This window comes from Molothrus ater, chromosome 1 (assembly GCF_012460135.2).
Source record: "Molothrus ater isolate BHLD 08-10-18 breed brown headed cowbird chromosome 1, BPBGC_Mater_1.1, whole genome shotgun sequence".
Taxonomy (NCBI): Eukaryota; Metazoa; Chordata; class Aves; order Passeriformes; family Icteridae; genus Molothrus; species Molothrus ater.
In genome coordinates, this window is record NC_050478.2 from 70069521 (window position 1) to 70090992 (window position 21472).

Sequence of the window (21472 nt, forward strand, 5' to 3'; positions counted from 1 at the left end):
TGTTTTATGCCTAATAAAATGTAACACAGCATCATCAAAATAACATTAAACTGCAGCAACAGTATTTAAACCATTCTGATTCCTAATTCTGATGGATTATCAAAAAATAAAATAGATGTACACTGTTAACAAAGCAAACAATCATCTCATTCACAAGAGACACTCAGCTAAGATACAATATTCTGTAGATATTCTCTCATGATTTTTGCTATAAAAATAAAAATGAACGGAACACCAAGAGATCTTAGACCCTCAAAATGACAACTTTCACTTTTTCCTAACAACAACATTTATTGACAGTAATGAGGTAGCAAAAAAACCCCAGAGTCTCGACATAGTTCTGGAACTTATAAACAAATAATGTTTCCTCTTCCTTCAATTTCTAAAATGCTCAAGGAAAAATAGAAACTTGTGCCCATGGTCTATTGTAACAGTGGAAATAATCTCTGTTCTGTCACTCCTGTCCACAGACCCATCCTAAATCATAGGGGTTCTGTGAGTTTGACTGTGTAGGTCTCACTGGAACAGTTCTTTCACAGAAATGTTTTGTGTGATTTAGGTTTTCTCAATGCTGTTTTATGCACTAAGAAAATAGATGAAACTATTTTTTCTGCAGAAAATACTTTATTTCTCTTGTTTTGCATGCCTGTAAAACACCGAGACGCTTTAAGACACACAGTCTATTTAATCCACAGATGAAGGAAGTTGAGAGGATATACATACATTTTTAAAGTTGCAGAAACCACAAAGCCAAACTTACATAGAACAAAGAACAAATCTAGCATTACTCAGCAAGAAGACTGGAAACATGCACACACACATACACCCCGACAGTTCTAATGAAACTGAAGGAAAAAAAAGAAATCCTGCTTTGTTATGCAAATGCACCATTTCAAAATTGAGAAAATTAAATGATGTCATTCAAGCTAATATCCTTACCTCAATGGAAAAGTGGCAAGAGACAACAACAACCCTCCCTCCCCAGCAACCCCCTTGCAAACATTTCAATGAGGTTTGGCTTCAATAGCAGTCTGCAGCATTTAGCCTCAAGAAGAATTACCAAGAGAGTTTTGGAACCGCTTATTTTAAAAAGTTTGCATTTGTTCTGCCAACCTAATTCATCAAGACAATCAGTGCAATGCATGTATTATTGCATTGTCACAGATTTTTCATAGCTTCCATTTCTAGTGTTCAGAACAGCAATTTGGTAAATGGTTTGTAAAAGTATCAAAACATAACCATGTTATTTCTTCCAAGAACTTTAATATGTCTCTATGGAAGTGTGTTCAGAGACACAACGAAAAAAGCATTTAAATTCTATAACAGACTTAACATTTAGCAAAAGAAAAAAAATATTAAAATAGCTTTAGATTATTACTCATCAAAAAAATCACATGCATTTCCTTAATTTCATAGCTTGACCCATGTTCATATAGCAGATATTGTATATAATTGTTATGCCTAGATTTTTCTTAAAATTGCCACTTAAAGACATTAAATAATAATAAAATAAGCAAAAGAATGAAAAAACCGAAACACACATAGGCACACTCCTTCTTCTGCATGAGCAGTAATTTAAGCACAATGAAAAAGCTCCAAAAGTCAGAGCCATTATATTAACACTTTCCACAGGGTATGATGAACAATACTGAAAATCACCTACACTCTGGCAAACCTGTGTTACCCTCCAATCCCAGTAAACTGCAGCAGCTAGCACAATTTGCAACACTTCAAAGTGAGTCAAATATAATTTTCTTTAAACCTGTAAAAAATAAATTACATAGTGGTTTGGGTTTCTTAATAGCTTGATGAAGAGGATGGATGGATCACTAAAATATCAAAACAGAGTAAAAGAAACATAATTATATGAGAAACAAGTTCTTATCAAAATAGAAACCTGCCAGATATCCTCAAGCTGCTGCAATAGTTTTTCAGGCAGCTGGGTTAAAAAGCACATTTAAAGAAAGTAAATGCTTAATGAGGTCTATCCTAAATATAACCACTAAAGCTATTGCTCAGCCAGGATGGTTGCACTCAGAGCTGTAAGATAAATAAAATATACTACAAAATAAGATAGCACCCCATATTGAATTTTCTAGCCTTGACACAATTTCTTGACCTGTCCCACTATACTACTAATAATAATTTCTCAACTTATTTTACATCTTTCTACCATGATACTTTAAAATCTGAGGGCTTGAGCAATCATGGGCATCAAAGCCTTCAATTCCACCTTTTATTTTGGGATCGTCCTACTCCAAAATTTTAGATGTAGATGAGCACACAACAAAATATGTTAATGTCTACAATGACTGCAGCTACTTTGCAGCCATTAATTTTGTACTTAATAAATACTAAGCCAAACCCTGGACTAGTTTTATTAATCAAACACTTCTAGAGAGAGATCTGCAGCTTGACCCATTTTAATAGTCAATTAATTCTGGGGATCAGAGCAGAACAGACTGCAGCTCTTTTCTTAAGAATGCTGACATTTAAGTAAACCTTACCAAAGAATGCTTGCCTGATTGAGGACTGACATTTCCTTTCTCTAACTCGCTTAAATAAAATATAGGCTTTCTGGCCAACTCCTACAGTACCCCAAGGCAGCTGTATATCACTTTCAGTTGCAACTTGTGAATACTTTCTTTTTCTTTCTGTCTCTTTATTTTGACATGCATATTATGTTAGCTGATTTCAATCATGTTGCATGAGTGGATGACATACCTTAAAAGATTAAGTTTTGCCACCTGGGACTACTCCAGAAATTCAGTACTTTATAGCATCTCATACCCTTCTTCATCCTCTATGCGCCTGCACTATCAATAGTAGCTTTCTTCCCCATTTTATGCCAAACGACAAGTCTTTCAAGGCTGCAGTTGATACAAGTCAGCTTGAAGTGTCATTCCCCCCCATTCCCATTCCAGGATGGAGCTGCTCCATTGTGTACAACGCTCTGCTGCCATCTATTTGACACAAGAAATACAACGCTGTGACTGCCACGGCTGGTTTTGCCTTCCCTTTCCGCCACCTTTCTCTTCCCCTGCAGCAGCTGTTAGAAGAAAACTCTCAGGGAAGTTTCTGATCACTCCTCCCTGCTCATGCCCAGAAGCAGAAACCACTTCAGCAATTACTTTTGTACTTAAAAAAAATAGCTACAGTAACAGCAGAGGTAATCAAACAGAGGTTTGATTACTGCAACCAAAAGGAGAATTATATGATACATCATTGTTTTCTAAAAAGGGAATCCAAGTTAACAAACTTCCATTTATCAGTCAGCTCTAAATAAAATACACTTTAAAGCAATTATTTTAAAATTTGCAATTTAATTATGCAGCAGCAGAGCTCATTGAGGGTTTGATTTCAGCAGTATCCAGATGTAACTGGGGCCACGGCACTGAATGAACATGGATTCACTGGCTGTCTCCCTTCTCTACACCAGACTTAAAATTCAAAGTCAGTTAGGAAGTCAAATCACAGAGCCTCCAAGTAGAAACCACACACAAAGCATGAGATGAAGGAGGTGGTACTTTACCCGTCATCAGGGTCACAAAGATAAACACCACTTCATTCATCACAGCATTCAGCCTGCTTTGTATGTGACTGCACAAAACGAGAACAGCAGCTGAAAAAAGTCCCCAGCTTGCATTTGTGAAATATCATGCGAGAGACGCCCACTGAAAACTCTTAAAGGAATCTATAATCTTCAGTTACAGACCCACGACAGTGCACATTCTGCTCTTTAATTACTAAACCATATGGAAAAGCCCTGTCTCAGAGCTCAGTCTGGTCCTTTTCGCATCCCTGATTAAGTACTACGTTTTTCTTACATGGCTGCTTTCCCAATACACTTAAGTAACATATTTGTAGGAATGTACTTCAGCGTTTACCCTGGAAATGATTCATAAAATAGCAAAAAGAAAGACTAAAAAAGTGCAAGCTTTTCACAGGAATTATAAACAATGTCACTGTGATCCAAAAAGCATTTGAACTCCTGTATATTTTTCTACAGAGAGGGAAATAACACCTTAGTTCAGAGCAAAAGTAGGGAGAAAAGGAGGGGCTCCGCTGCTGGAGGGAGGGTGCAGGTAAGGAGAAAATGAGAGATGTGGAGTAGGAGGGCACAGAGGCAATACCAGCCTGCAGCAGAGGTCATGAGAGTTCTTCTGTAGTTAAAATATACCCATAAACATAATGCCTTAATTTTCTAATTGGTATTAACATAAATAGTACTTGGTTTGGGGAGCAATTTGTTAAAGCTTGTATTTGTTAATAAATACTAGTACCACTGAGTGCATTATTCCATTGTTCTTTTTATGTATTCATAGCATTTACAGCTATAATACATACAGTTAACTATTAAACTTAATCTGTTTAATAAAATTAATAGTTGCACTAAGTTCTTTACTAACACTTGGTTTTAAATCTATTTAGTCTGACAATACAAGTTGCAATTACAGGATTGTATAAAGTTGCCATAAATACTTAGTGAACCAAGAGAAGAGACATATATAATTCCAATTGCTAACTATTACTGGAATTACCTTTCCTTCCAGGCCACACAGAATCTGTTTAAACAGGTACTGCACATATTATACTAAAAGCACTGCCTAAAATATTTCAAGTGTAAAACTACCTAAAATCTGACCACTCACAAGGAATTAGATTACTTAAAGAATTCAAGGTACACAGCAAAACAACACATATAAGCATTTGAAAGAATCACTTGAGAGGCTTACTCTGCCCTCTGGTGCACTCCATCCCACAAGGACACAGCATCCTGCACAAAACTCAGGAGAGCATCTGAACAACTGCAACAGTCTGAAGTTAAAGCAGTTAAAAGAGTGTGCTGAGCTAAATTAAGACAGTTCAGCATCCTACAAGATCGCACCCTGGGTAACACCAACATGAGGAAAAGCACTAAAATACTCTGCAGGATAGAAGGTAGCCCAGCTCGTTTTTATTCTTTTGTATTTACAGCAGAGAGCCTAATTGTCCTAGCTAGGGACCAAGACCCCACCATCTAAAGCCCTGTGCAAATACAGTGTTTGCTGGGTAGCACAACAATTTTCCAGCGAGGCTGTGTCCCCAAGGCTGGTGTTATGAGCTGCCACCACCAGTATACAGATGACAGGAGACACCTGAGCACATCACAGACCCACAGCCCCACACAGGGGTCCTACACTAATCAGAGGTACCCTAGGGCAGAAGGCTCTATATTCATAGCCTGATAGTATAAATCAGGTTTGGAAACTCAGCTTTTGGCTGACAAATTGAACAGCCACACATGCTAAATTGGAAGGAATTTGATATCATATTGAGATGATAACATACTCTATAAAGCACAGATATAAAATTTTCTAATGACATAAAATTAAGGTCTGTTAGGCATGTTTTTTCCTGTGAATAAGTTGTACTACATCTCTACAGAGTAATGCTAATAGTCTTTAAAATTAACTAGACTAGATCTTGTTACACTGAACAGTCAAAATTTTTCTACTATAAAACATAGAAAAAATCCATTCATTTCCTCAGAAGCTGTGAGCTTCCATGACATTCATAAGAAGCTTAAAACCCATGCAGTAATAAAACAGCATACTGAATGATAAGAACCACAAAGTACAGTACATAAACCATGAATTATGCAATTATAAGCAATTATCAGCCTTGCTAGTAATGAAATACTGGAAAAGCTTACAATTAACTCTTTGAATGATTTCACCTACAGTTTCATATAAGCAATATTGTATTAATGAAAAAAAAATTTTAAACTCCAAGTACCCAACAACAAGGAATACTATTTTTTGCCATGAGAAAGCATTGCAGGATTGGAACCAAACTGTGTACATACAGTTAGCATATAAAAATAAAAGTAGCGTGATTAAGATTTACTTGTTCATCATGTTTATGTGTTATTAAAAAACCCAGCCAACAAATCAGAGAGAAGTATTCCTGTTTAATGGACCATACTACAAAAACATATCTCCAGTGCAAAATTAGAATTAATCCATCAAAATTAGTCCATCAGAATTAATCCATCAATTAGACAGTGACAGCAAAAGGAGGGCACATTCCCAAACCTAGCTATTGAACAGCATGAGACTTTGAAATGATGCCAGAACTCTGCAATCAGGAGCTTCAGTACTTAGCTCCATGCTAAGTTATTTAATGCCTTGACTTTCCTCATGGCTAAGCACTCACTGTACATGTGCCACGAAAGTGCCTTCCTCATGTGAGACTGCCTCAGAGTGCCACCATCCTCTGCGACACAGACTTTGTCATAGGTGATTTTCAGCTCTACTAACTGCATGGATAGAAAAGTGATGGGGGAAGAGTAGTGCCCCTACAACACCATTGATAAAACCTGCAGGAGAAAGTCAGCTATATATAGTTTTAATTATTAGATTCACTTGTGTACTAAACAGGAGTTTAGTAACAGCTTCCATGCCATGACCCAAACACTACCTTTTTCACTATAAAGTTGCACAGCACCATCTCCCCCCAGCAATTATCACAACCACAATTACAACTGCTGGAAGAAGCCTCCCATAAAAGACTGTGATAGGAAATGAAAAAGATGACCTGTTTCCCATACGGTTCACATTACTCAGACCACAAGGAGTCTGGGGATGAAAATAGGCTTTAGAATGTGATATGGTAGTAGAAAAGGCTCTCCTCAGGTAAGCTAAGAAAGCTCATCCTCATATATTCTGGTCTTCATGGGTGATATTTACCATCCCGATATCTGTTATGGGTACAACACAGCAGGGGCAAGCCAGAAGGTTTCTGGAGGGCATTGATAACCTGATGTGGGTGACTAAACAGCTCACAAGGGGAAATGCTATGAACAGACAATCCTTACAGTCAGGGAAGAACTTGTCATGGTAGTCTCAGCCCACAAAAGGCTGAAGGACTGGAAGATCTGTCATATGAGGAGTAGCTGAAGAAGCTGAGGTTGTTTAGCCTGCAGAAGGCTAAGAGGGTGATCTCCCTGATGTGTCACCTGATGAGTGGGATGGGAAAGGATGACAGACAGACTCCTCTCAGCAGTATACAGTGACACAAGGTGAGGCAATGGTCAGAAACTGAAATACAAGGAAACATGCCATTTAAAAATATGAAAATTTGTGGTGGTGTGTGCTAGTTTTTTTACTGTAAGAGTGAAGGAGCTGCACAGGTGAGGAAGCAGGCTGCTCAGGGAGGTTGTGGGGTCTCCATCCTACTAAACACTTGACTGGGAAAAGTTCTTTGTAACCTGCTCTGGATAACCTCCCTTTGAGTAATGGGGTTGGACTAGATCATCTCCAGAGGTCCCTTCTGACCTTCAACCATTCTGCAACTCTGTTGAAATTATATGATGCAAACTTTTACTTGTGTACTTCAAGTTTTCCCTCTCTGTAGATATCCCACTTTCCCACCAACCAGCATCCAACTACAGATTCAGGATGCAGTAAGAGACATGGGTGAGCACAGGCTTTTGCGTAAGTTGGGATTTTCCTCCCTGGCCTCTGAAGACCTATGCACTACAGCTAAATTGGACCAGACTATTTAATACTATTAGGACAGCAAGCCATGAAACCAGCCCACATTTAATTGCTTGGATACACTGAAAAAGTTTCAAGTGCTAAGATAACTTTTACTGAGGTTACACTGCCTTTTGGATTCAGAAATTTGTCAAAAAATACTTGCCAGCTTCACTAGTTCAGTACAACTCAAAGCAAACAAAATTTTACAGTGCAGTCAAACTGATGTGATCATTTGTCCTTCAAGAAAAAATAGTTACAACTTCATATCTATATGTGTGCCTCCTCTGAAAGATGCGCAAAAAGAGACATTTACATCATTTTAGACAACCTAAATATATCAATTATATTTGGATAATTGCTTTTGAAGACATTCAACAGAACGATATGAATATAGAGTTATGGATAACAGAATTTAGATTAAGCTATCTGCATGCTACTATATCCAATAATAGATAATTATTTAGAATCAATGTATTGTAAACTCCCATAAAACCAAATTAAATGAAAAATAAAACATGGTCAGATCGCCAGATTCCCCAAGAACTCCAATTCAAAGCAGGAGGACATATAAAGACTGGATAGAGAAAGTGAGGCTGAGCTGTTTATTTAGTAGCCATGAAGTGAATGTGCTACTGTTTTCTGAACTTCCCATGGTGAAGCCACAGTGCAGAGAGCTAATCCCTGTTTCTCACCAAAACAGACAGCAATGCACACTGGATAATTTGTTCCTACTGATGATATCATTCTGTTGAGTTTACTGTTTTTAATAAGGAACAAGTTTCAGTCTTCTCTCACTTTCTCCCATGTACAAGATCAGATCAGCCTCCCAGTGACCTACTTTATGAGTCACAGTCCTCACTATTTATGATTCAGAAAAACGTCTTCTCTGACAGTATTTCCCAGACTACTGTGGGTTCATTCCAAGAACCAATTTCATCTTCATTGGTTTCCTACAGGAAACCAGACCAACTTCCTATGATTTTATTTTCCTTCATTTCAGCATGGCTCACATAAACTAACTGGAAGTGAGAGTGATAGAAAACTTTATTCTGCATAAACACAAGCCAATACAAACACCACCAAAAAAAATCCTGAAGACGTCACCAGTTCAAAGTGACCAGAATGTGAAGCAAGCTAAGATTAGAAGTTCTTTTCCCTCCTTCCCCAAACATGATGCATACAAGCAAACCCAGTAAGTTTACATAACCACAGTCTAATGCTAACAGCTGTTTGGTGAAGACATTCACCTGAACAGATGGCCAAGTCCTACTCCCCCCCTTTCAACACTGGTAATTGTTTTAAAATGTTAAACACTGTTGGACTGTTTTTAACTCCTACCAATAAAAGAGTCAAGTTCTCCCAGCCACCTCAGTCAACAGACTCGGGGTACTTATCTTCTCTCCTCAAGTGCAACAACAGAAGTACTACTGGAGACACTAGGAAGCAAGCACACCTTGAAGAATTTCATCTTCCTTTCCCATAGGACTGCTAACATTGCCTAAGTATCAGCATGCTGCATCCAGGTCAGCTTCTAACAGAGCCATTTTCATTGTCCTCCAGGACATGAGGACATTAGCTTTCCAAAAGCCAAGAGTCAGCACCAGATCTGCACTGGCTCAGAGTCACAGAGTAGTTTGAGCTGGAAGGGACCTAGAAGGATCACCAAGTCCAACTCATAAGTGAATGGCCCATATGGGAATTAAACCCACAACCTTGGCATTATAAGCCCCATGCTCTAACCAACTGAGCTCATCCAGCAGTGAGGCATTTGCAGAATAATCCTTCCCATAACTCATGGCAGAATCATCCAAGAATCCATAGCAGCAGCATGAGCACCCCTTCAGTTTGCCCTCTCAGTGCTGTGACCTAGCTGTTGCAGCTTCAGCAGGCAGATGGAGATAGATAATGTTAGCATGGTACTAACATTCTAGTCCCAAATTAAGTGGAACAGGTAATTCCCACAGAGATTGCTATACAGTGAGCCACTTCAAGAAAAGGGATGCTGGGACACCTAGCTGTGGACTGCAAATATCCAGCATAATTTGCTGGCTCAGATTTCACTCTGCAAAGCAGCAGTTCAGTTATCTTCTGGACCATCTTCTGCCCTTGGACTAATATAGCCTTGTTGTTATGCTGCTCTACGTGAGCTAATAAACCAGACCCATGTTAACACAGTTAATTCAATCATGCAAGCAAATTAAAAGCAGATTTGTTCTCATTTCGTATCTGTATTCTGCTGTGTGTGTTGTCAATAACTGCAGTCTTTCCATGTGATTTCCTCTTGCTGCCTTTCAAGGCTTACAGTGATAGGAACAACACATCACTTTTTGTGGGAAGGCTTACTCAGAAACTAAATCCAAACTGATTTTCACAAGGCTTAAATACTCCTTCACTTCTCACCTCAAGAGAAGCCAGGGAATATTATCACTTTAGAATGCTTACACATTACACACAACAAGGACAGGACATATGATTGAAGCACAATTTATTTTAATGACAATTTTCTACCTGGACGTCAGTTTCAGTTTGTAATCATGAAGTATGAATAAGGATTTTGCAAGTAAATAGTGGTCACTTGTTCGTAAACTGAGCTTTTACAGCAGCGTAGCTTAATAAATGTAAACCACCAAGTTATTGCCTCTGCTATTCATTTTCCATCCCCTTTTGCTGCAGCAGTACTTGCCAAGGTCAAATTACTAGTTTTTAATGACCCCTTATTATTCCACTGTCTCTAACTTGATTTCTGTAACCAAAAGTGTTGTAATACTTCAGGTAGTAACCTATTGTTTGTAGGTCAATATTTCAAAGAGTATCACCTGCGTGAAAACTGAGAAGCCTTTATAGAAGTGATGCATTCTGATATATGTATTGATTTTAAACAAATCAAATAATATTGTTTAAAGTACTGCTTGGCCTAAGTACAGTGCATAAATTCTCAGCTAGGACTGATCAGCAGCAAAGTCTACAGCAAAAGCTGTTTCACGTGGCAGAAAAACCAGATTTTTAAACATGCAGATTTTGTTGACAATGACAATTTGACCTCTCTTCAGATATCTTTACATTTATTGAGTAGCAAACTCATGCAGTAATTAAGCACCACAGCAAGCATGACTGTCTTGACTGAAGGCAATGTTTACCCGATGAAATTAACAGTTGTTAAAACTGCTACAAATGCTTCAGTCTAAAGTAATCAAGGTAATACACTGACACCACCACCACACATTCACAATTCTCAGTGCTAGAGAAGGTTACTCACCTTGACATGGCTCTGAGCTCCCAGGTTGTAAATCTCAGAGGGTTTGACTTCATTAATGATCTTCACCAGGCAGGTGCTGTCTGTGAGATCCCCATAGTGCAGCTTCATGTCTTCAGAGTTTAAGAACACAGAGTTAATACGTTTAATCTCAGAACAATAATGCATTTTTGGTCCATATCCTATTTCTGGTCAAGGTCTGAGTAAACGTTTATTGGAAAAAGTCAAGAGATCACCAGCTAAACTTGGTTTTGCTTGTTTTTTTCCTCCCCTGCTTTAACCACAAAATACATTTCCACATAGGAGTAATGAACAGAATTTCAGATTCTTTTTTCAATAATCTTATTTATCTGGCAACATTTATATAATTTGTTTAGTAGCTTGCATTTAATTTTCCCAGGTTGTATTAATAAGTCAGGTGTCAGATTAATACGTTAGATACAGAATTCCAGTCACAAAAAATAGGGCATTTTTTAGTTTGGGCTTCCAATCTTTCACTCAAAAATGCCTTAATTACTTCTTAAGCATCCATCATGGCTTTCCTTTCCTTCCAAAATGTTGCACATGTTTTAGTTTCTCACTGTGAGTAATTTCACAACACAACAAAAATGTGTAAGGTATCTACTAGGTGAACATTTAGATAATATTTCAGCACAACCTGCTGCATTTGTTACTACTGTTTTTCCATTTAAAAAATACAGATGCACACTGGAAGGGAATTTGACAGAACAATTTAACTGTCAATGAAACATGGTTTGTGATGCTATACATCAAAATCTCAAAATTGGTTAGATACAGACATTATTTATCCTTTCCAGACTTCAGTTTCTTTCTAATTTGTGTGTAAAGAAGAACATAAGACCATAAAACCAGCTCCTGTCAAAATTCAAAGTGAAAGCTGCAATGATTTATCAAGTTGTCCTTGTTTTCAGACCCTGACCTGTCAAGAAGATATTGCAAAAGTGAAATTCACAAAACAGAACTCGTTTTTGCTCTTACTTAAAACAAAACTGAAAAATCAAACAACCACACTGCTATTCACAGATCTTTCCAATAAAAAGTTGTTACTATTGACGAATTAGCTGTTTATGCTTACTTGCCATATTTATATAGATTTTCGCTTGTTGTTTATGGCCTTAATTTGTTGTTGTTGTTTTGGGGTTGTTTTTTTTTTTGTCTTGAAATACCAGGCTTATTACAAGAGATATGAATTCATAATACATTTTTAACTGCTGTTGAGATATGTGAATTTTGTTATTATTATTAATGCCAGTTTAGGTTTTTATTTTTTTTTTAAACAGTATAAAACAGCAAGGAAGTTAACAGATCACACGGTTCTCAGATGTTAGCCCTGTACATTCCCATTTAACATGTGAATGAGGTTCTTCAGGTTGATAAAGTAATTCAGCCATGGTATATCTTTGAAATTTGTTTTCACATGAGCATCAGTTGAAAAGGACATTCTGAAGAGACTTCAGACCCAGCTGAAGCTGTGGCTAACAGGTAATGCTAGGCAGGAAAGAGATGCCAGAGCCTGTGCTCCTCTTCCTACACCAAAGACATGCAGTCCTGCCATGACCCCCAGGCCAGAGAGCAGTTTCAGACCTTCCCAGGGGCAGCTGGGCTGCCAGCTGGGCTGACCCAGGAAACAGGGTCACTATTACCCACTATTACCATAAATTTAATGCTCTCAAGGAGAGTGCTTATTTTACCATCAAGTCTTCAAAGCTTCTGGTCCAAATGGTCTTTCTGAAGGAGAGCAGGGAATGAAGCTATGTTCCCTCCTGACCCATAAAAAAGAGGGTCTTTCAGGAGTGAAAGGCTAAGCAGTAAGACTTACTAGAAATGGAGTTTATTTGGTGCACAGATTCATAAACACAGATCAAATGTCAGAACCTTTGGGCTTTAGTAATATTATCCAATCTAAAACTTCCTTAGCAAGCAAGAGCTGGAGGGCTTGCTGTAAGATGCACCTTGTCTTCCTTCCTGTGCTCCCTACTTTTTTCATACAAAGAGGTTCACTGTCTATGAAGAGCACCATCTTGCAACATGCAATCGATTCCTGACGGGAAAAACACACATGGCAAAGATAAAATTAGGGTTTGCTCACATCAACCACTATTGCTTTTTTGCTTCCTACAGTACTGCCTGGAAACCCATTGTTTTAAAACAGTTTCCATGGAGCAGCCTTTCCTGAGATTCCAAGTCTAATTCCTTCTCCTCCTATTCATATGGCTACATTCTTCAGTTAAAGAAAAATGAGTTAAGAAGTGGGGGAAAAATTAACATCTGCTTTCTCTTTTCTTCCTTCCATCCCTTTCCATAAATGCTTTTATATATATATTTATTGTGATCTACATTGTCTTCTCAAATCACTTTTCATAAGCACAAGATGGTCCTCACAATTCACAGGTTCCTGTCTGATTTCATTTTCTTCATTCTGCCTTGTGAGTCAAGAATGCAAGTCATGGGAAACAGTTCTTACATTGTTCTTGACAGAAAAACAGGTTTCAGTATTCTTCATAAAGATATTTTGTTTAATTCTACTCCTCTCTTAATCAGATACTTTAATGAGCAGCATACAGCAAGTAGCAACTAATCAGAGAAATACCATGTTAGAAATTAAGTGTGTTTTAAATAAAAATTACAAGCAAAGACCAAAGGAAATCTGTAAGTTTCATTATGCATTAAACTTGATAAAATTAGGGTCTGTTTAACCATGGTGTGAAGCAGACTTCAAAGACATGATTTTTTACATAATGGAGATACTTGTTGTTAACAACACCTTAAACTGGACAATACTATCCTGGACTATCAGGAAAGCTTTTACAACGCTACAAAATAGACACAGCATGGAGAACTGTGTGATTGTTAAAGTGCTCAATCCTTCTGCTGAACTGGAGTCATCCAACATCTGAGCTGCTTCTCATTAAGAGACAAGTTAACTTCCCTTAAGATAAAACAATTTTTTTTTTGCCATGTGTACACTAAAGGTAAGAATTTCAACTTTCCAGATTATCATTGATAACCGAGGATATGGTAAATTGTCAGCAAATTTACAAGAGCAATGCCTTTCCTTCAGGTAAAAGCAGGTACTCCTTTCCTTGGGTGCAGGAAGTCAGAAGGTCCAAAGATTCATTCTTCTTATCATCAGTAAGAACTGATCATGTCTTATTCATCCTCTCATACAGGCTTTTTACAAACCTTCACCTCCATCAGACACCATGGAGTTCATGAGAAAACACAGGTGGAGTACTTAAGATAACTGCCTCAAAAAAACCCATGTTTAACTATTCTGAAATCTCAGTATTTTTCAGCTCACATAGCATTTTCCAGGCCCAGACATTTTCTAATTGCTACTACCCAGCTATCTCTGAACAAGGGCAGTATTTCTACACAACATGAAGTGCTATCCTGGGTTCCTCTTATATTTTCCACATTTAAAAACTCACACACACTAGACTATCCATATTTCATGCCACATCATCTTCAGAGAAAAATGGTCAATTTTCTTTCTGAGATAGAGCAGCAAGCTAACACTAGCAGAAGAAAACTCAATTTCCTTCCTGTTCCCAGGGATCTTTCTCCACCAAACAAACAGCTGAGATTAAATATAACATATACAACCTTAAATACAAAAGCAAAGCCTTACTTCCTTCAATGTGAGCCTGTGGGTTCTTATAGAGATGTTCAATCCGGCCTGTATTAAAAGAACTGGATCGACGAACGATGCCATGCACCTAGGGATTGAACAAGGAAAAATGGAAAAGTGGTAAACATTAAGAGGAAAGTTCATTACCATCACTCAGAATTCTCATGTATGTGGGCCTAACCCTTTTATCAGGTAATCAGAGCTCATCTCTATTCTTAAAGATGGACAGTTATCCAATTCCCAAATATGATACTGGGAGATGAGGTCAGGTGCTGTCATATTTACTTTAGCACCATTGAGTGGTTTCCCGTTCTCCCTCGTTGACACCACTAGCAGCCCAAACATCACACACAGTACAGAAAACACACTGAATTGCCCCAGAGCACTACCTCCTAGTGAGTGAGGCTTGACAACATTACTGGAGTTGGAAAAGCAATATGTGAGTGCCAAGAAAACCATTGCTCCTTGATTGTAGAGAAGTCTTTCTGGAGGCAGAGATGGGCATAGAAAAAGCAACAGCAGGAGATGGGGCTATGGAAAGACAGAGTGGGCAGAGAGGAGAGAAGGGCAGAAAGAAGGGAGACAAAGGGAAAGAAGCAGCAGCTGCAAGGCCCAAATGTATTTTAAAAATGAGCTGTCATTCACTTTCTGGGGTGCTGGAAGAACAGCCAGAACAGTCAGGGCTGTTTTGTAGACCTCATGAGTCACTGTTCTCCAGTGGGTTGCAAGAGACACAGACAAGCCTAAGAATGAAACCCAGGCTGGGAATTTCCTTTAACCTGCCACAATAAATAAGCTGGTGAAAAAAAAGCTATGCTGGAGCTGAGTAACATTAAAGAAAAGACCCTTTGTGCCTAATATATTAGAGAAATTTTTCAAACATTGACCCTATTTCCTCCTGTCCTGTAAGACTGCCCCATGATGCCTGCTGCCAAAATTCATGTTGGCTTTGGTTACCAGCTACAGAAGTTGTGCTTGCACAAGTGAAATCAAGCTTAAGCATCTGACTGTCCTCCACCTCTCCCTGGCTTTTATTTCTGAAAGTGACCCCTTGTACTTTGATACATCCTAGACTTGGTTTGTTGAGGCCATCCTTTTACTCTCCCACTTAATGTTAATTTGCAAGAATAGAGAAGCAGGAACAGGCAGTGTTAAGAGTTTTCGTTTAGTCTGGGTATTTTTGTTTTACACATAACACAAGCTATGGTTATTGACAAAGAAACTGTTTTTCATTTCATCTGGAGTCCAAAATTTAACCAAGTGAAAAAGTGCACACAACTGCAGATTAATACCAGTTTGCTGATTTAAGAATGACATTTTGGCGGCAAGATTTAAAGGAGCTCAATAACTTCATTTCTACAACTTACAGGTCAAATTTATTATGCCAATTTCCTTGCAGAAAATCACTTGGGTGTCCTGTCACATTGCTCACAACATACCTTGTTCTACAATTCAAACTCAGCTTTCCACAACTGAATAAAACATTTGCCCTTTCAGGATCAGTGAGGCACTGAGAAATGTGGCCCCCAAAAGAAATTTTCATCAAATGATGGATTTATGAAGATACATCATAAAAAACATGTAATTAAAAGTCCTATCAAAATAATTCTTTATCGATTGTGTGATCTGTGTGCCTATAATTTATAGGCACATCAAGTTTACAGAGAAACACTTTCAAAAAAAGACACTTTCATAATAACTTCACTTTCACAATGACTTCACTTGCACAAATGATGCTGAAAATATTTTAAGTACTTGAACAAATTATTACTTTGCTGAGTAAAATATCTGCAGTTTTAATGTAACTAATTATTCTGAAGGAAGCAAACTGAGGTGCTCAGCAACAGCGGAGGTTTAAATTAAATATTAGGAAAAAATTTACTCATGGAAAGGGTGGTCAAGAACTGGAACAGGCTGCACAGACAAGTGGTTGAGGCACCAGCCCTGTAGGTATTTAAGAGACAAATACATCTAGCATTTAGGAAGATAATTTAGTGATGGACTTGGTAGTGTTGGGTTAACCATTGGACTGGATGATCTTGGAGGTCATTTCCAACCTAAATTATTCTGTGATTCTTCTAGCAAGATTAAGTATTTTGGCTTAAAGTTCCGATGGGAGACTTCTTGAGCATTCAATTATCTATCTCTGAATGAAGTCATGCTGAAATTCATGATCATCTGAACAGTTGACCAATAAATCAAATCTTGCCAGCTCAAAAGCTCGATGAAAGATTGGGCTTGCAAGAGCTTTGTGTCTGCTCATGACTGTGATACAAACTTTTGACCAACGAGATGTGCTAAATGCACCCGTCCCAGGACTTCAAAAGAGTCGGTAAACAGACAAATCCAGAGAGCCTGTTACATCCAGCGATAACAAAAAAAACCATGTGAACACTGCTATTTTTTTTTCTTTTCTTTCTTTTTTTTTCTTTTTCTCCCACTCCTTATTCTGGTATGCACATACAATAGCAAGAAAACCTGCCAAATGCTTAATCCATGACAGCAATATTACCGTAAGAAAACTGATGAAAGGTACCTTTGTCTGCATGGGACAGAGAATTGCAAGTGAAATGCAAACTCTGTGACAGGCCAAAATGTGTGCAGACTGGTTAATCTACTTAAGAATGTATCAGTGGATTTTTCTCAAAAGAGACAGATCTTCAAACACATTGAAATTTTAAAAAGAAAAGGAAGTTGAATGAAGCATCTCAATTAGGGAGGCAATCAGTTGTCGCATGCTTGCATTCAGTTATTTAGGAACAGAGGTTTCTAAATGGGAGCACAGGAAAGAACTCCAAAAAATTGATGAAGAGCTGAAGAACAGAAGGAAAGAACTCTACCCAACTATAGCAACCTTTGTACTGTAGAAAGGCTTATGTTTCATTTCCTGTTGTCAGTTCCCAACTTCGTTGTGGACTGTGAGAGAATGTGCTTTTGCCTTCAAAATAGCAAAAGCAATCACAATATCCCTCATCCCCAAATGGAATGGAGAAATAGTAAAAAATAATCAATTTACAATACTTAAAAATGAACTTCAATAACCAAATTAATCAATGAAGCCAAAGAAAGAATGGAATAAGCAAGGCAAGATTAACCTGGTACAAAAGTATGGGAAGCACAAACTGGACTTTTCACTAAGCTATGAAGCAGTATTACAACAGAAGTAATAAAATTCAACATTAAAACAAGCACTAACTTTTACCAAACCCCCAAAAAATACTACATTGTGAGGAGATTAATTTGACCACCCTGTCTCCTTACATTTTCATACATTTTAGAAGCATCTTCTGTGATCAAGGAGGCAAATATTCTTACATTTATGCCCACATCAGTTCAAACCCCTCAAATCAAGCCATAACAATAGCAACAACATGACTGTTGGTTTGCTGGACCAGAAGCAATGTGATTTTTGCCAGAGAAAATTATGCAGCAAGAAGGAATCAGACTCCCTTTATTTCAAGGAAAAAGAATGCAAAAAATCATGTGCTAAGCAATAATTAATTAATCCAAGAGAAAACGTAGAAAATAACTGTACCAAAGTACAACATGTTTGGGGTTTGTTATTTGGGTTTTGTTTTAGGGTTTGTTTTTTCCTCTTTGAGCAGAGAAAGCAAAATGCAAGGTTTTCATTGCTGAAATAAAACTGCCAAAAAAAGGGCCTTTACATTGGAGAGAGAGCTGGGGAAAGAGAACAAACAAGAAGTTCTTATTCCTTTATGTGGTACATTGCATCATAAATTATTCCCTAATTCCTTACAGTTTTGGCTCACACAGGTCACTGCTTATCTGAGCTGGCGGGAAACATGCAAACCAGCTATACCCCGAGGAGAAGAGGGAATCCACCAGTGGACATTAGATGATAAATAGTACAATAACCTGGCATGATTACAGGCCATGTTGCACATTCCTCTCTGGAGTTTTGATTTGTTATCTAGGACTGGAGTGGAAAACATACACAGGGAAGGACAGAAGCAGAGGAAGCGGGCTGGGGCTGCAGCATCCAAACGACTCCATCAGCCTGCAGCCAGTCACCGAGTCACTCACCTCATAGCCTTTTTCCAACAGGAACTCAGCCAAGTACGATCCATCCTGGGAAGAGCAAGATATAGGAAAATGTTAGAAACACAGTGAATAGGCCCGGGAGATTTGGACTGGTTAAGATCTCAAAAGAGGGAAGAAAAAAAACTTGTAGTGAGTAGACTGGGTAACAAGCCTATACTTTGATTTCTCCAGATTCATACAGCGACCTAAAAATACCACAGTTTCTCTGTAGTTAATTTTAGACTATGAAGCAGTATATTTTAAGATGACTTGCATACAAATGCTGGTGGAGAATTCCCATCTCTTGAACCTCTTCCCAAGTTCCATTATAAAGTGCCTGGGGACTATCTTTCTAAAATATCCTAACCACAGTCTTTGAATTTGAACTATTTTGGAGATAGGGAAGGAAAAACATGTAAAAAATAGTACAAGCTTGGCATCCTCTGCAAACCAACATGCCTCAGTAGCACCTTGCCTCACTGGCATCCCCCTTGGCCAGGCATTCCTTCTACAATGCTTCTGAAGGCAGCAATAATTCTGCCTTGCCTGACCTGCAGAGTTTTCAAAAACATCCCTGGCACACCTTATACTTAAACTACACAATAAAAGACACTTTCAGATCTTAAATATATATTATTGAAGGTTGAGAATTTGGGTCATTTAATTTCAAGGGGTTTTATTTTTTATTTTTTTCCTCCTGTGAAATCCTTGTCAAACTTAAATTATTAAGCTCCCCAAAAGCAACATGTGTTCAAAACACATGCTAGCACACATTTTCCTGAAATAAGAGGATTCTCCTGGCATGAATATTGCCAGAATTACCAAAACCAGTAAGTTCATAACACCTTTATAAATGTACAAATACCATCACATACCCAGCAAAGTTTGCCCCTCCAAAAGAGTTCTCACTAACCTATTCAATGATTACCCATGCCCAAAGTCTGCACTTTCACTCACTTCTTGAATTGCTTGTTCCTTCAATATGTGAATGTATTCTGCCAGACCCAAATTACTTGCTACAAAAAGACCATAAAAACAATGAGATGCCACTATGCTTACAGGTTTAAACTCTGTTATGTGGATCTGCTCTGTCATAATCATGTCCAGAGACATTTAAGAGCAAAACTAAACAGACATTTCTTTCTGATCATCACTTAAAAGCATGTTGCTCCAGAGAAAAACTTCCTTTTTACATCATATTAAATGGGGTTTTTTGCCTCATAGAGAGCCTAAGAAGAATAACACACTAAAGTAAGAAATAATAGATGCACTAGAAGGCCTTACAGGAGCAGGACTGCCAAGGGAAATTGCTTAATGCATTGATGGCAAAATCCTAGGTATGCAAAATGGCACAGTACAGTGCACAGGGGCACATAGCTCTACGTTTAAAAGTGTAGCATTAGCAAAGGAATTACTTCATGGTATAAATGCTTCATAAAGTCTCACACAGTCTAAAAGGCCTTTAAACCAAGAAAGTTTCAGCTTCCATCTTCCTCGCACTACATGTACATGTATGTATGTGCTCAGATCTTCACAGGGCTAGAGCCCTGTAATAGCAGTCTATGACACCAGTTAACCAGGAAAATAACCACATGTGCCATAGCTTCACTGGAAGAATATGTACACCAAATTATAAGAACAAGGCCCTACTGAAAGGAGAAATTCAAAGAATATTTGATGGAAAATCTGGAAAAACATAAGTGCAAAGGGGAGGATGACAGCTAGCTTTAATGCTTTTGTCATCTTTTTCATTAGCAATTCCTCCAGGATTTAGCAGAGAGGGTAAAACTTCCAAACTCTCCTTAGTTGCTCAGTCCACTACAAGATAAAATTATTAATAAAATAAAAAAAAGGAGGTGAAAGTGGGGGACCCAGAAAGTGCAAAGGAGAGGAAAAAGAAAGGCTGTGATTACTTAGGAAGTTGATGGGAAACAGACTTAACTAGGATTGAACCCTGTCAATAAGGTCTTGTTCTTCTCACCCAGGCCATTGCTCAAAGTTTCCAGTCACCCTGGAACATTTTGAACCAGCAGTGGCACTTGCTTCCTCTGCGCTTCCTTTCCAGGTCTATCAAGTGATAGGGCAGGGCTTCACAATGAGTGGGAAACAGGCAGCAAGTGTGAAAGCTCCTGCTTTCTGGCTCTGGCACAGCACAGCTGATTCAGTGTCTGGTAATCGCCCAGAGCGCAGATCCGCGCTGTCCTGCGCTGCGATACCGTATCGCACACAGCCCCAGGGGTCACAGCTCCCTTCCTTCTCTTTTCAGTACAGCAGCCTGTCAGTGGGAATGGCAATCACAACAGCCATCAAAGTCTCAAAGAGTTTGCAGCTGGTAAGGACAGCACAGTTTCCATCTTCTCCTAATGAGGTCAGGGAGTAAATAATAACAAGTAAGCTTTGTAAAGTGATTTAAACCTTTAGCCATAGGAGACACATATATTACACATATAAATTCTATTATCAAAGCTATTGATTTGCATTTATACTGCAGTCTTCAAGATACAGGAATCCCTGAACCAAAAAAGGGATATTAAAGGAACTAGGTGTTAAATTATCATATAATATAGATGCTATTATATTTCATTTGGGAGCTTAGTTTTGCTAAAGTACCCAGCTAATGATATTCAGTTTATAACAAATCAACAAAATATCAGAAGACAGAAGCAGATCTCTGTCTGTGGACAAACAGTTTTGGAACAAAATTTCCTACAGGCTGCCTTTAAGTAGGATTACAACGAGGCATGGCTCCGTACAGATATGTCAGATCAGCTTGAACAGTAAAAACAGTTTAACAAGACTGACTAAATAAACCACCTCAGCTAAAACAGTTCCTCATCAGCACACTCTGGCACCTCAGACTTGAATTTCTGCGCTGTCTTCAGCCAAATACTAGTTTGAAAACTCATACAAAGAATGATACTTCAGCTGGCTTCCAAGACACAGCAGCAGGTTTCCAACTGCAGCTGCCTTACAACATGTCTGTAAAATTCCCAGACAAAAGAA

General features: G+C 38.3%; 1 protein-coding gene across 1 annotated transcript in view; it reads right to left on the reverse strand.

Annotated features, from left to right (window-relative positions):
• The window catches only part of GMDS (GDP-mannose 4,6-dehydratase), a 408811-nt gene that overhangs the window by 329286 nt on the left and 58053 nt on the right, over nt 1-21472 (reverse strand). Inside the window, exons 2-4 of the mRNA XM_036378822.2 lie at nt 18473-18517; nt 14429-14516; nt 10780-10889 (exon numbers count right to left, since the gene is read on the reverse strand). Coding sequence (XP_036234715.1) covers nt 10780-10889; nt 14429-14516; nt 18473-18517 — 243 coding nt within the window. The remainder of the gene's footprint in view (nt 1-10779; nt 10890-14428; nt 14517-18472; nt 18518-21472) is intronic.